Genomic DNA, 15,479 nt, shown 5'->3' with positions numbered 1-15,479 from the left:
TGTTCTGCACTCAAACCTGGATGTGCACAGAAGCATTTCTGCCTTCCAAATTTATTTAAAAGAGTACCTTATGATATGGTGCAAAAAGATAGCAAAGGTTTCCCTATTCTCTTTTTCTAAACCACTAAGGCTGCAGTCACATACACTAAATAATCCACTTTCAATCCACTTTCCAACTGGATTTTGCCAATTCGCACAGTAAAATCCAGTTGGAAAGTGCACTGAAAGTGGATTATTTAGAGTGTGTGTGTGACTGCGACCTAAATGTGAAATCTACTCCATCAGCCACTTTTCTATATTATATTGCTAACTTCCATAAGCCTGATAATTCCCTTTGCTCTTCACCATACTTTTTCCAGGTCTCTCACCTTTTTAAAAAAAATTGAGAAAATGTTACTTTAATCACACTATAGATACATCTAATATTCTGACTTTCTAATGCCTTAGGGCTCCACATTGCTGCTCTAGAGGATTATTCCTAGTTGCTCCAGGATTATTCCTGGAATAGCACCTAACCTAGTATAATTAGAGCTGGATTATGTTCTCCATCTTAATCTTTAAGTCTCCCACATACAGAAACATTTATCTATTCTTCTGTTGGTTGCCAGTTGGAATTTCCTCATTAGCCTTAGTTGTATTATACCCGAAAAACTCATTTTGTAGGAATAACCCTTAAAATATATACAGATCAAAGAACACTTATAAATACACAAAACAATTAACACTATTTGTACAAAAAATTACAACCAGCTAAAATAAATGCATACTGTTTCATATACATAAATCTTCTAAAATATTGCCTTTTATTATCAAACTATTATGCTCAAGGAGCATTTCAGAATGCAGTTACCAATTTCATTATTTCTTTTACAATAAGCAACTTAAATTTCTAGATCACCACAATTAAGACAGTGCACCCACCCTACAATGTCAGATTTCTCTACCGTTCAAAAGGACATCACTACATTTAGCATACAGTAAGAAGAATTTGTAGTTGTATTTTTAAAGCTTTCCCAGAGAGCTAATATAAACATGGTTGAACTGCATATTTTTAAGCAAGTCTTGGATCTTCATACTCACATCTACAAGCCAAATGTCATTTTTACGGTTTTCTTTAAACCTTTAAAAAAATAAAAATCCAATGAAATATGTATAACACTGGAGTGTTTCTAGCGGAGATGGACTTTGTTTATAAGAGACAGAACACAGTTTCCATACTGCTGATGACCCTCATATATCTCACTGCTGAAAAGATACCAATAATAATACAATGTTAATATTTTATGGTGCCTAAATTGAAAACAGGTACTTATGCATAGTCCCATGTTCATTTTAGCCACAATGATAATTTTAAAAAATTGACATCCACTTTTAATTAAGGAACAATGAAAGAAAAAATGATACTAAGCAGGAGATCAGCCCAAAAATAACATCACAATAACATTAATCAAATAAAGAGGACTTAGGCTAGAAGAGATCTAACCGAGTTGGTCTCAGAGGGCACTGCTTTCCAAGCATATAATGTTTCAAAAATCAAATGATTAAAGATGAAAAATAGTTTGCCAAAGTGTATCTTTCTACCACCCACATATAAATCAAATCAGAGAGCAATTCAACTACCATATTCTTATTTTATTGATGTATTCATGTAGCTTTCAGCATCCACCTCTTCTATTCTTTAACTGATTCTAAGAACAAATTCATACGTTACACTACATTGTTAGTATATATTGTTGTATATATGTAAAAAATGGATTGTATGAACATAACAATGCATGACACAAGTCAATTACAGGGGAACTGAAACTGATCAACCCACCACCAGCACCCAACATATACACAATGTTTATACACCTAATGGCATATACTACTACATAAGATGTGAGATGGTTCCAACTGCAGATAATTCAGACATATCTTCATTAGAAACACACAAGAAAACTATGTGTATGCCAAATTCTTTACAACAACAATGCAGAGCAACAAGGTGTACTTTTGATGCTTTAATATTTCTGCAGTGTAACATAGTACTAGAAGGCAGGAGTTTGATACCACAATTTCAGTCATATCCTATGAGACTAACTGATCAGGGAATCCACAAAGCCATGGAGTTTTCCTTCAAGGATTGCTACTCACACAGCAGCGTTTCTAAGAAACATACCCAGGGCTTAACTGAAACATTTTAGGTCCATCAAACAAGCACAGGATATTGAACCCAATAACTACAGTTTTCTTTTGGAAAATCAAAGTACGTTTCTAAGCACTGTATGTCTGGGCAATAGTTGTAAAAATTTTGGATATTTTAAGGCCACAAAACTTTTTAAAAATCAGAAAAACAAATAAGTTGTATTTAGTCATCAAGCTAAAACTTAATTTGTTTCTTAACAATACCTTACAATTGCTAAAGTGTATTACACAATGTGTGTTAAAAGCATCCTGGGTTTCAGTGTCATAATAACAACAGAAGAGGAAGTGAGCTATCTGGAATCTAGTGTAGAGAAATCCAGGTTATTCTAGAGATCTGGACACACAGACTTAAGCCAGTATGTTAATAACACCTTGCTTAATTTCTCTTTTCCCAGTACATCAGATTTAGCAGGTCTTTACCAGGAATACTGTCTGAAATCAGCAGTAATTGAGTAGATGAAGATGCTGCCGCCACCTACCATGTGGAAACGGCCTGTTGAAGCTTGTTGAGGTAAATAACATCACCTGATAAATAACATCCCATTAAACAATATCCCTCTAATAACATCCCATTAAATAAAATCCCTCTTTTAAAGGGACAGAACATTTTTCTCAATCAGTTGGGAACTCCATCTATAACTTAGACGCAACATTAAACTGGCTTAATAGAACAGAGAAAAAGTTGCATTTGGTATGGATGTATCTGAGCGCCTTGGTCCAAAGAAAACTTGTCAAGGCCTCTGTTAGCACAGTTCTCTTATTTGTGGAGCACCCAATGTTCCATGGGACTGCTCAGGGAAGGGGAAGGCAGGAAAAACGCACCTCTGCAAACTTCTTCCACTTGTAGGAGTTTGGATACAACTCATTGCCTTTTAAGCTTCTATTTTATTGTTTAACCAACACTGTGAAAATTGGTGAAAGCCAATACTTCAACAGCTTGTAAAATAAGCATAAAATTGTTTGGGACTATTTTGTTTCAGTAGATGTAATCAAGAAAGTTAGAGACGGAGACAAGACACTAAGTGTTAACAGGGAAATAAAGGAATTATCACACTATTTTTAGACACCTGTGACCAGTTTTCCCTCTAAACTGAGTTAGTGTGAGCTAGCTCACAGTTTTTTAGCCTCTGGCTCACACATTTTTGTCTTAGCTCAGGAAGGAGGGCTCCAGAGCAAACTAATTGATGCAGGAGCCAAATCTCCCGCTCACAACTTTAATGCCAAGAGCTCACAAAGTAGAATTTTAGCTCACAAGACTCCACAGCTTAGAGGGAGCATTGCCTGTGACTACTCAATGGACTGCATACAAGTTCAAATTAATAATTTGTGTAGGAGCCCCTAGGTATGCTCTTGGGAGTTTCAGTACCCACTGCACAAAAGGCCAAAATGTGCAAAGTATGTGAACAGGACCCCAGGCCCATTCTGCCCCATGCAGAGGTATTAGGAAGAAATCCTAAACAGGTCTTCTTGGAAGTAAGCCCCATTTTATTCAATGGGGCTTACTCCCAGTAAAGAATTACCCAGACTGCAGCCTTAGTAAACTACCATATACTTGCATATAAAACACCTCTCATTAAAACTATGTACAGAAAACACTCCTTTAGATAATAAATGCAAACAAGCACTTAATCCAGTGATCATCAACCCACAATAAGTCATAGTCCTATCAAGCTATGTCAAACTGGTTTTTGGAAGGACCTGCTGCTAGAACACATGCAAGGACTTCTGCCTCTCTTTGTATGCACACAGAGGACCAGCAGGATCATTCAGTGCTAAAGATTCTTTTCAACAGTGACAGGTTTGCGGCCCCTTTCTCCACAAAAGCTCTCCTCTGCCTTCTTTCTCCTCCCCCTGCCCCACAGCTAGCCTATCCTCCAATGTTCCATATATGTTACTACCAGCAACATCACAAAACTGCCTTCTCCTCTGTTACCTGACTTCCTGTAATGTGCTTGCAGCTCAGTAGGTGCCCTGCTGCTGCCTGTGCATTAAAAAAAATGAGAGCCAAGACTGGAAAGGTTGAACACACTGACTTGTGAAAAAATTCAAAAAAAAAAGCATACTTACGAGTCATCTAAGTCTTCCACAAAAGACGCATTTACAGCTAGGATAAATGCAGCAACTGCCCAGGATAAGGGAGGAACAGGAGAGAAAAAGAAAAAGAAATCCTTGTCTATAACATACAACAAAGCATACAGTGCTTGTTCATCTCTTATCTGATCCATCCTCACAACCCCCAGAATTAGCTTCCACACAGTACCGCTAAGTAGATGCTCTCTCCAACTCAATGACTTCTAATGCACCTCAAAATAAAGTCCATGTTTCTATACTGCAGGAGCCTGACCTAGATAGCCCAGCCTAGCCTGATCTCGTCAGATCTCAAAAGCTAAGCGGGGTCAGGCTTGGTTAGTATTTGGATAGGAGATCACCAAAGAAGCCCACAGTTGTGACACAGGGTTGCTATGCAGAGGCAGGCAACAGCAATCCACCTCTGAATGTCTCTTGCTGTGAAAACTCTACAGCTGACATCAGTCAGTTGTAACTTGGTAGCAAAAAAAAACCCTTCAGGAGAGACATTGGTCTTTTGAGGCATCACTCTACTGGAAGAACTCAGCCTTTGCTCCAATTCATTGTTACTCAAGCTCACTTCCTGCAGCCCTAGTCCACACACTCAATTATTTCCCCCTCGCTTTCTTCAGCCATGTAAGGTGTTTTCCCCCCAAATAATCTTTTGGAAAATGGCTCTTGGTACGGTTTTCTTAAAAAAATATTTTTCACTGATTGAAGGACGTTTCTATTTTCTTTGACACTGTTTTTTTCCCTCTCATGCAGAACAATTCAGACTTCAGCAGAGCTGTGTTTGCATAGACTTACATCCCACCTCCCAAGCAGTGTGACAAATTGCTGTGTCACAAATGGTATCATAAATGGTACAAGAGGTACACTTTCCAAATTCCAGTCTTCTGGAATATTGCAGAAACAATACAGATTCTTTTATCCTTAAGAGATGAATTTTTTAAAGTTGCAGTGGACCATGTGTATTGGTATTGAATTTATTAAGTAAGGCAAGAATGGTATTTGTTCATCACAGGACATCTCAATGTATTTCAAGTATGAACAGTGAATAAAACTAGGGGATATCATGAAACATGGTAAAGAAATGAGTCACAGGAAACATCGTTGGTGTTCTACATTTCTTATATCAAAAATGGCCTTGGTTAATAATGATTATACACTGTTATTATTTGTATTTATTTACATAGTGTGTGCCTCCTCTCTAGAACTCACTTTATATGTATTTATGCACTTTTACTTGTCAAAACTCTGCTTTCTAAGCTTTCAAAAATAAAAATACAGCCTCTACATTACTTACCCATATTGCAGGTTGGGTAATAGAGAGACCATTAACCTCACACTGTTTGGGCAGAGGTAATAACAAGGCTAATAAATAATGGCTTATGACAACTCTACTGTCTTTGAAGTGAAAATCCGAGATGACGTGCACTATAACTCTGTTATTACACAAGGAGGAAACCAAGTAGGAGGAGAGTATAACAAGATTAACATATAGCTCCCTAATCTGGATAGCCCAGGCAAGCCCGATCTTGGAAGTTAAGCAAAGCCAACCCTGGCAAGTACTTGGATGGGAGACCTCCTTGGAATACCAGCAGTCAGGAGGCAGGGACAGGCTTTATTCAGTCACCTCTTTGAATATCCTCCAAGTCCCCAGTAGGGGTCCATCACCAGAGGTCGCCATGACTCCTAGGTGCACACACACCCGCAGGTACACATGCACATATGAAGAATACAAAACAAACAAAAAATATTAATATATAGCCCACCCCCACATGTTGCATATATGTGCATGGGAATTCACAATCTCCCTGTTTAATGACCTCCACGTATCAAACTAAGACCCGCAGTAAACAAGTCTCTCCTACAAAGGCACTGTCAACAAAAGAGTACAAAAAGTTTTGAGTACCATCCAAAGAAACGGATGACCAAGACCTACCAGTTCATAACCAATGCTGATTCAGTTAAAAGTGGCATTAAAGCATCTTTTCATGCACAGCTAAAAATATACTCCCGGCAGCTTGAGGACACTTAAACGGATCTTGAGTTTATCATCATTATCAATCTCACCAGTGAATTGTGACTTGGGGAATTCACTAAATAGTGCTTTGAAATGCTGCACCTCACACCTGCTTCCTTGCTAGCTCTTTGCTAACTCCCCGCTCCCATCACATACAGACATCATCACGGGCTACGACACGGACAAATCTAAAGAAGCTGCTTCTCCAAGCCGCCCCCCCCCCAAAGGGTAGAGGTCTCCAGCAAGCTACACCTTCTCCCCCCCCCCCCAGGTCAAGTCGGAAACCAAGCGCCCCCGCCCACCTCAACCATCCGCTCCACTGCACACACCCCTCCCCCCCGCAGGGCTGCTCTCATCCCGCCGACCCAACGCCGCCGCCTCCGTTTCCCCTCCCCGCCCATACCAGTTGCCCACAAAAGGCTACGCCGCGCTCTTTCCGTGGCTACCATACTGGCAGGAACCGGCACCGCCAGCCAGCGACCCTCCGGAAGGGGAAACAGCCCTCTAACCCCGCCCCCCCGAACAGCGCAGGCGCTCCGGCCGGTGAAGGGGGAGTAGTTGCTAAGCAACGGACTCGCTGTCAGTAATCCCTGCCTTGCTCTCGCTTGGAGGCAAGGAGGAGGCAGCGGGTTCCCCACTCCACCGGCTCCTTCCGTAGACCGCAAACTGGGGGGGGGTGGAGGGGGGGGAAACGGCACGGGGAAAGGGCCACAGGAAGGCGGGAGCGCCTGCCGGGCCAGCCTGGAGAGCAAGTGATTCGCGAAGGCGGCCGGACAGGCCCTTCTCTCCGTGGTAGAGGCGAGTGCGGCCCCCGGTCCGTGCCAGAGTGAGGCAGGGCTGCGCTGTCCCACTTCTCACTCGAGCGGGGGCAGCGACCTGCCGGCCCCTCTTTTGAGGCTGGAGGGGGGGGTTGGCAGTAGGGATCCCTGGGTCTGCGTGGCCCCCGGGAGGGGGGAGAGCGGCTCGGCGCATTTGGACCTGACTGCAAAGTCATCAGTAAAAAACGTTATCTCTTTGCTTGTCAGTAAGTTGCTGAGGCTGCAGTGTCGTCAGAGGGTCTGGGTGAAATCAGTGAGTGTTGCTTTGGAAGAGAAAGCATGTATAGGAGTAGGCTGGAAATTGGTTTTAAACATCATTCCCATATACTTGAAAGGAAGAGCAGAGTGAGATAAAGTGGACAACGTGTGTACGGTCAGAAGAAGAAGAGTACTTTTCTCTGCCTTATCTTATCACTTTTCTCTAACAAGTGTCCAAAAGTGCCTCATCCGGGGCAAGAACTTTTGGTGCAAGGGAAGTGTGTTTGCCAGACAAAGTTACAAAATACCAGAGGGAGTCTAAAAACTCACCCTAGTCTTGATAGGTTGCCACCAGGTCTTTCAATCTATCTCAGCAGCCCAGGAGAAAAAGCCCCAAACTCCCAGCTTCTCAGGGAACTTAACAAGAAAAGCCAGCCCTGCAGAGTGGGACTGCAGACTGAGTTTCCAAGACAAAACAGTTAACAGGTAGGTAGTCAAGAGTCAAGGCTCTGGGTTAGCCTTTGAGGTTAATTGAAGGCAAAAACCACAGCAGAGTAAAAATATAATTATTTATTTATTATTTTTTAAGGTGCAAAAATATACAAAAACAAGGCTAGACAGTGAAGAAATAAAATAACCAAACCTAAGCTTTTCCAGCATAACTAAACACATAAAGACACCTCCTCCCCACGTTATCTGGCCCGTGTGACCGGGGTCAATGTTCAGCAGAGGCAGTAAGTTCCAGCAAGACAAGATGTTCACAACTTAGCCAGTCCAGGCAGAAATCAGACGGGAAGCCATGTGCTCTGGGACTATTGACAAAGCCATGCCAAATAGTCTCCAAGTTCCACCGTCACAGTGTGAATAGTAACTAGATGTATAGGGAAAGGGTCTCTGACCAACCCTAGGCCTTTGAACCAATCAGAAACCCAAGAGGTGATGTAACTCTCTCTGTTATTAGGCACATGACACCCCTAGATGGACAAGAGCAAGAGGGGAGAGAAACAAAACTGTCTGCAGCTAGGTCCAGCCCACCCCCACACGGGTGTCGGTAGCTCAATTGCTTGGAATGGGCTAATTGGGAGCTCCAAGGCAGTTGGTACCATCCACAGCTGAAAACAATTTAGCAAGGTCACAGCACTCTCTGCTGTCTCTGTCTCTGGGAATGTTTTGGTAGGCCTCTTTGCAGCCTGAACCAAAGATTTCACTTTGCAAACAGAACAAGGAACCATTTTTCTTTACATTAAGGAATCTCACAGTGGCCTACAGTCTCCTTCCCTTCCTCTCCCCACAACAGTCATTTTATGAAGTAGGTGGGGCTGACAGAGTTCTGAGAGAACTGTGACTGACTCAAGGTCACCCAGTGGGTTTCATGTGGAGGACTGGGGAATCAAACCTAGTTCTCCAGATTAGAGTGTGCGGCTCTTAACCACTATACCATAGAAGACAACTACTCTTAGGAGTCAAAGGCCACTGTATTTCTTCTGTATTTTCTTTTTAGTTTTTGTAAATAGATAAACAAATTTGTTGCTTATTTTATGGCTTTTATAACCCCACTGTTCATAATCTTTCCCTTGTGTGAGTGTATATACAGACAGCATCAGCCAAATGAAGTTTAATTTCATACATCTGATTAAATGATCTGCAGCCCAGGCAAACTTTACTTACTACATTTTTATCCAGCCCTTCTTCCAAGAAGTTCAGTCTGGGATACATCTGCCTTCCTCTTCTATTTTACCCTCACAACAAACCTTCAAGGTAGACTAGGCTGAGTGTGTCTCAGTCAGTCAGCAAACCTGGAAGACCCAAGTTTGAACCCACGCTCTGCCATGGAAGCTGGCTGGGTGACCTTGGGCCCGTCACACACTCTCAGGAAAACAAAGCAAGCTACTTTGAGTCACTGTTGGGAAAAAGACTAGTATAAATGAATAAATAAAGTCGGCTGTCCAGAGGGGTAATTGCAGGAGGACTGATACACATGGCTTGTTTAAAAGTATCTACTCATTGCCCTCTGAAGGCAAATTGGAATAATTTCTGTACATAGGTGAATTCCTTCTACCCTTTCAATGAACCCTTTCCTTTTCAACCTTTTTTTCCCTTTTTTCCCTTCTATCTACTGTTTCAGTCCACTGAGCCCCATGAAGTTTTGTTTTGCTTTGAGGATTAACAGGCCCCCAGGAACAGCAAAGTGGGTAAAGTGGTGGTCTGCCATGAGAGGGGGAAATTGGCAGAAACCACCACCCCTTTGCACCACATGGTTGGATGCATGCTTCTGTCTACTTTTCTCACTGGATACCTTGTGTCAAGGAAAGGTATATTAACGTGTGGTGATTGCTCACTTATTTGAACCACTGAGTTTGGTTGTGTACAGGATTAGCCACCCAGGCCAGTCCAGGAATGGGAGGGAACCCTGTACTTTTTCAGTACATTAAACGACAAACCCAGAGGTAGGCTATACCCTCTCAGGTTTTCAGAATAATATGCCACCAGAACCTCTTTTCACTAGTCCCTGCCTTTCCTAAGGGAGAGATTCCAAACCCTTAGTTGGCATCTGGAACAGAACACACTAGCAAATCAATCTAGAGATGCACACTTTTACTCTCCAATGGTAGCGTATCTGGGGAGCGTTTAGGCCACAGGACTTGGAATCCAAGTTACAACATCATAGACAAGTTAGAAATAAGCAGGAGGACCTTTATTCAGTACAGAGCACAGCAACAGACTATAAAAAATTACAAAAATAACAAAGGTTAGGGCTGTTTGCCTTAACTAAACATTAATGTACATCGTTACCAAGGTCAGGATAGCATCCAAGAGTTCAAGATTGTCCATGGTGATAATCCAGGTAGCACCAAGGGCTTTTGAGTAGGAATCCCATCTCTGCACACCATGTGCTCCAAGTCACAAAGCAGGTCTTTGAGGGACAGCATTTCAGGTGTCATAAAACAGACTCTGACAAGAAGAGGAAGGGAGAGCTAAAAAAAAAAGCTCACTTCCCATAGGGATCAGAACTATTATAGTCCAATTCCGGTCACAAATTAGATGTGGCTATTAGCCAATTGCGAGTGGGCATGGGTGTACCCAATTGTTGGTTGTCATAGTTGCATGTGGGGATAGGCTAGAAGTTTGGAGCCCCTCCTGCAAGCAATTGACCTAGTTTCCAGGTACTTCATGGCCTGCGTGACTTCTCATGTGGGCCAGAGAGTGTAGCCATGAGGTCTGACTTTTGGCATGAAAGTGAAAGAATGTGGGTTTATGGCATGGCTATTGAGGCCATGTGGCCCCACCATTTGGCTTGCAACAGGAAACAAGACATAGCATGTTATCAGAAAGACATCACAGGAGAAGGCATGAGACTTTTAGAAATCAATATTTCTATACAGGTTGTACTGAACCAGCTGTCAAGGCACATCAGAGATAACCTATGGTTGCCAGTCTTTTTCCATTGGAAATACTGCAAACTTAAATAGCTGCATAATAGGCATGAAACTCAATAGGGGACCTTTTTTACCACCACAACTGTATGCCAGGAAATTCTCCTGTTAAATGTTTGCAAATATTTCAACCTGCACCAAAAGTATTTATTTGTTTACACATCCCTCTCTCACTGAGACTCAAGGCAGATTACAAAATATAAAAACAACTCAATCAGATGTCATACATAAGATGTCCAATGAATAGTACTAAGATTTTTTAAAAATTGGAAAACAATGTAGACTTTTAAAAAACCATGTTAACCTATGACAAAATCTACAAAATGGATCAGAAAGGCTTCCCATCAGTAAAACAACAGCTAATCAATGTAAGGCTATGATCCCAAATATACATACTTGGATGTAAATCTCATTTGGAATCATAATACCTATTTCTTAATAAATAGGCTTACATTGAACTATTAATGTGAAATGCACAAATGCTGTTTGGTAAGGCTAATGTAACAGAATGTGCTCCATTATAATACAGTTCTTCCTCTTCTTCATCCACCCAAATATTTTCTGATGCAGATATTGCTTTCTGTGTATATTAAAGCTCAGTTTGCAAAAGTCATTGATGCTTCAGAATAATGCTCTGCACAGGACTCATCTCCCCTTCCAATATTTTTCAATCTAAAAGTTCCCCACACCATGTTATACTGCTCAAAGTCTCATATAACAGCAGTTCTTAACCTAATCACTAATGAAATTTGATCATAAATTGTACCTCTAGTTTTACTGCTTTGCTTCTTGATTCATAATGTTAGAAGGACATCTTGTGGTATTAGTTGGTATAATTTCCCTTTCACACCCACATACTCCAACCCCCCACTATTTTCTTGCTATTAATTATTTTGTCACCAGTCAGTACCACTAACAGTGGACCCTTTTGATGTTTGAGTTTTTGCTCTTGGGAATGCTTTCACAAGTCAGTCACCAGAAGAATTTCCTGTGACATGACAGGAAGCCATTCTTGGCATATCTCTCTGATTTGTATGTATATAATAGTTGCCTTGTCATTGTCTTTATACTCATGGGGATGGCTTTCAAGATCAGTCATGTCATTATGACTAAATAAAGCCCTCCCCCCCGTGTGTGTGTAAGGCTATGAGAGAGAGTGAAGCCATTACCAACTCCCCAAATCCAAAGGTTCACAGAGTTACATATTTCAAATTCTTGGGTATCATCATACCATTTTTAGATACTTGCCCAGCAACCGGGACTGAAGTTAATGGTCTTAGAAGGGTGTAATTGTTTAGGATTGCACTGTCACCAACCAGATAAAGTATCTGGGAATTTCCCACACTTTGGGTGTGTGTGACCCTTTTGTATGCTGCCCATAACACAGCCACCATACTGTTAGTATATCTGGTGAAGTTTCAGATATAATAATCAAATTTTGTGTGGTGATGGATAATGCCATTCTGAAACACTAACAGCGCAATGCTGGACAGAGTTACACCCTTCTATATTCACTGAAGTCAATGGGCTTCATTGGGCTTAGAAAAATAACTCTGTTTAGGATTTCACTGTAATAATGGTCAAAAAATTGTTCTAAAAATATCTGTCCACCTGTTTTGCACCTCTGCATTCATTAAAACCTTTCTGTTCAGTGATCTATAAAGCTATGTTTGTTAATCTGTATGCCATTCTAGCTGATGAGCAGCAGCTGTATAAGATATGGCTAAGCCTTTGTTTTTTCCTACATGTAGTCAAAGTCTGTGTGTGCCTAGAGGCATGAGCCGAAGGGCCAAAGGCCATATAGCCTCATAGTTAAAAATGGGGAGAGGGTGAATAGAGCAACTGTAAATTCAGAAACCTTTTCTTCTGCTGCTCTTGTTTGTTTCTATTGGTTTGTTTTTGTGCGGGAGGGTTTGGGGGGGTTGTATTTTAAACTGTTTTGGTGCCACATCAAGGATATAAATATTTTAATAGATACATTTAGCCAGAAAGCTATGAAATTTCATCTCCTCTCCATTCTGTGCCCCTCCCTGGTACTCTTGGTACCCAGAAGGATTGAAGGGTGTATGTGAGTGAGAGATACAGGCATGGAGCGGGGTTCACTTCCCTTTCCCATTTCTCCCCTGTTCTTGTGTTGCTCAGTCAGCACTGTCCCACCAGCACCTAGCTGGATTCTGGCTGCGTGGAAAAACAGCCGCCTTAATGGGTAAAATTATGAAAAGCAGCCAAGCCACACAGTCATTAAAAGAATAGATCTTTAATAACTAAGTACAAATTAAACGAAGTACAAATAGTTGGAGGCTGAACATTAAGCAAAACAACTGAAAGGCATAAAGCTATCTAAGCCTGCACTTATACAGAGACCTCTGCATTCCGTTCCTTCGGAAGGGATAAAGTGAAATAAAGGTCTTGGCACAGACTTCAGTCTTTGATTTGAACATAAACTTTGCTTATTGGTGCCAAGAGTTTTTACCCATTTTCCCACAGCCTAAGAGTGCCTTTTTGGGACCAATCATACTATTAGGAATCAGATTAAAAGCTTCCTACCAAACCTGTGCTGGTCAATCACTGTGAAGTTTGCATTATTGATTATAGGGCTCCAAGATGGGATATTAAAAGAAGAGGAGGAGGAGCAGAGATCAGATTTATACCCCACCTTTCACTCAGAGTCTCAGAGTGGTTTACAATCTCCTTTCCCTTCCCCTCCCCACAACAGACACCCTATGAGGCAGGTGGAACTGAGAGAGCTCTTTCGAGAACAGCTCTGAAAGAACTTGTGACTGACCCAAGGTCACACCGGTACCTGCATGTGGAGGAGTGAGGAATTAAACCCAGTTCTTCCAGATTAGAGTTTGTACTCTTAACCACTACACCAAAATGGATTCAAGGTATAAGCTTCCATGTGCACACACGCTTCTTTGGATACAATGAAATGGAAATTACCAGTCCATACATAAAGGTTGAGGGTGAGCAGTAAATTAGCATACAGCATAATGAAGATGTTTAACAGATTCAAGGATCAAGCAGGAATAACAAGCTTGATTTATATGGTTACCATTTGTTTGGGTTTAATTCCAGGGCAAAGCAAAGGAAATAAATATGTCAAAATTGGAGATTGATGGGCAGATGTATCCTTAATTGTGGGATGCTGAGAGTAATTAACTGAGACCCTGCCATTACGCTCTATCTATCTCCTCTCAAGCATGGAGGTGACCTTATAGCATCTTCTTCTTTGAAGTGAGGCGACTGGCTGTGTAGAGTTATCTCCCCTGTCCCAAGATTAGAAAAATACATTCCAACCTACCATTCCAAATCATATTACATTCTACTATTCATTATGTTGCATTACACTCTACTAATATTCCAAATAAAAAATAAAGAGGACATATGGCTCTTCTGGGGGACTGGTAGGAATACAAATGTAAGAGATGAATGAGGTTAGCATATGTAGGGAGATAAGAAACCTTCCGGTCTATGGATTGGCGATGGTGGTCGCTCTCCCCAGAGCTTGGGGAGGCGATTAGCACACCATCGGCATGGAGGGGTACCACCTCAAGTGGCACTCCCACGGAGTCTTTGTGAAAGGCTCCAGGCCAGAGAGCTTTGAGGGTTAGCCTCTTTGACGGCTTGCTGCCAGAGAATCGAGGCTTCCCTCCGCTCTGACGGTCCTACCGATGAGTGGCCTTAGGGCACAAGCTAACCCGACCGGGACAAGTGGGGGAGACCAAGCGGAACGATTTATGTGAGCGAGGTCAGGAATGTGACCAACAATGAACGTGAGTTCTAAGTAAATGAACTTTGATAAACGGCACTCCCCCTCCCCATGGGAAAAGCGAAGTGCAAAGAGGGACGCCTCTGAAGCACAAGGACAGATAAATGCAGCGAAGGGGGAGTAGGAGGAAACAGACAGTGTGTGTATTTTGAGAGACTTACTTGAGTGCAAATAGTGAATTGACAAGTGCTTCGAGCCCGGGAGAAGCGGTTTGAAAGTGTAAACAAAGTTGAAAAATGGCGGCATACCGAGGAAAGTTTAAAGCGAAGCCTCAGAGTCCAAGGCCGGAAGAGGGAGCTGATGTCATGAAGCTGTTAGTGGATATGCTCAAGCCAGTGATGGATCAGCTCGATGGTATTAACCAGCAACTGACCTCGTTAAATCAAAACTTCGCTTCACAACAATAACAGCTGGCAGAAACGGGGGGAAAAGTGGAGCTGGTGGCTGAGAAAGTTACAGAGATGGACACCTCAAGCAAGAAGATGAAGAAAAGAATGGGTGAAGTGGAAACGAAACAAAATCTTCAAGAAAATCGTTTTTTGCAGCTGCAAATGGAAAAGGCTAATATGATTCTCAGGTTCCAGGGGGTTCCTGAGACAGAAAAAGAAGATTTGAAAAAGACTCTGGGTGAGATTATTGCTCCAGTGACAGGCTTGCCAGCGGAGGAAATAATAAAAGACATGGAGACAGCTTATAGGGCTTACTCCAATTATATTAAAAAAATAGCCTGCCTGGAGAGATTGTGGTGAGATTTGCAAGAAGACAGACCAGAGATGCTATATTAAAGGCAACTTCAGCAACTCCACTGAAATTTGGGAATACAATTATCAAGACTTTAAAAGACATTCTATTTGAAATTCGTCAGAAGAGAAAGAGCTACAAGGAGTTAATTACTTTTCTTCAAACAAACGGTATACAGTACAGGTGGGCGATTCCTGAAGGTGTCATCTTTAAAATCAACGATAGAAGGGAGAAGA

General features: G+C 41.8%; 1 protein-coding gene across 1 annotated transcript in view; it reads right to left on the bottom strand.

Annotated features, from left to right (window-relative positions):
- Window positions 1–6,738, bottom strand: part of TMX3 (thioredoxin-related transmembrane protein 3) — a 39,805-nt gene extending 33,067 nt beyond the window's left edge. Inside the window, 3 exon segments of the mRNA XM_015408433.1 lie at window positions 1,081–1,120; window positions 4,255–4,309; window positions 6,684–6,738. Of these exon segments, the coding sequence (XP_015263919.1) occupies window positions 1,081–1,120; window positions 4,255–4,309; window positions 6,684–6,729 (141 nt within the window). The 5' untranslated portion in view covers window positions 6,730–6,738.
- Between the last annotated feature and the right edge of the window lie 8,741 nt (window positions 6,739–15,479).

The sequence above is a fragment of the Gekko japonicus genome, unplaced genomic scaffold, assembly GCF_001447785.1.
Source record: "Gekko japonicus isolate JY-2015 unplaced genomic scaffold, Gekko_japonicus_V1.1 scaffold837, whole genome shotgun sequence".
Classification (NCBI taxonomy): Eukaryota; Metazoa; Chordata; class Lepidosauria; order Squamata; family Gekkonidae; genus Gekko; species Gekko japonicus.
This window is presented reverse-complemented; position numbering and strand designations above follow the sequence as displayed.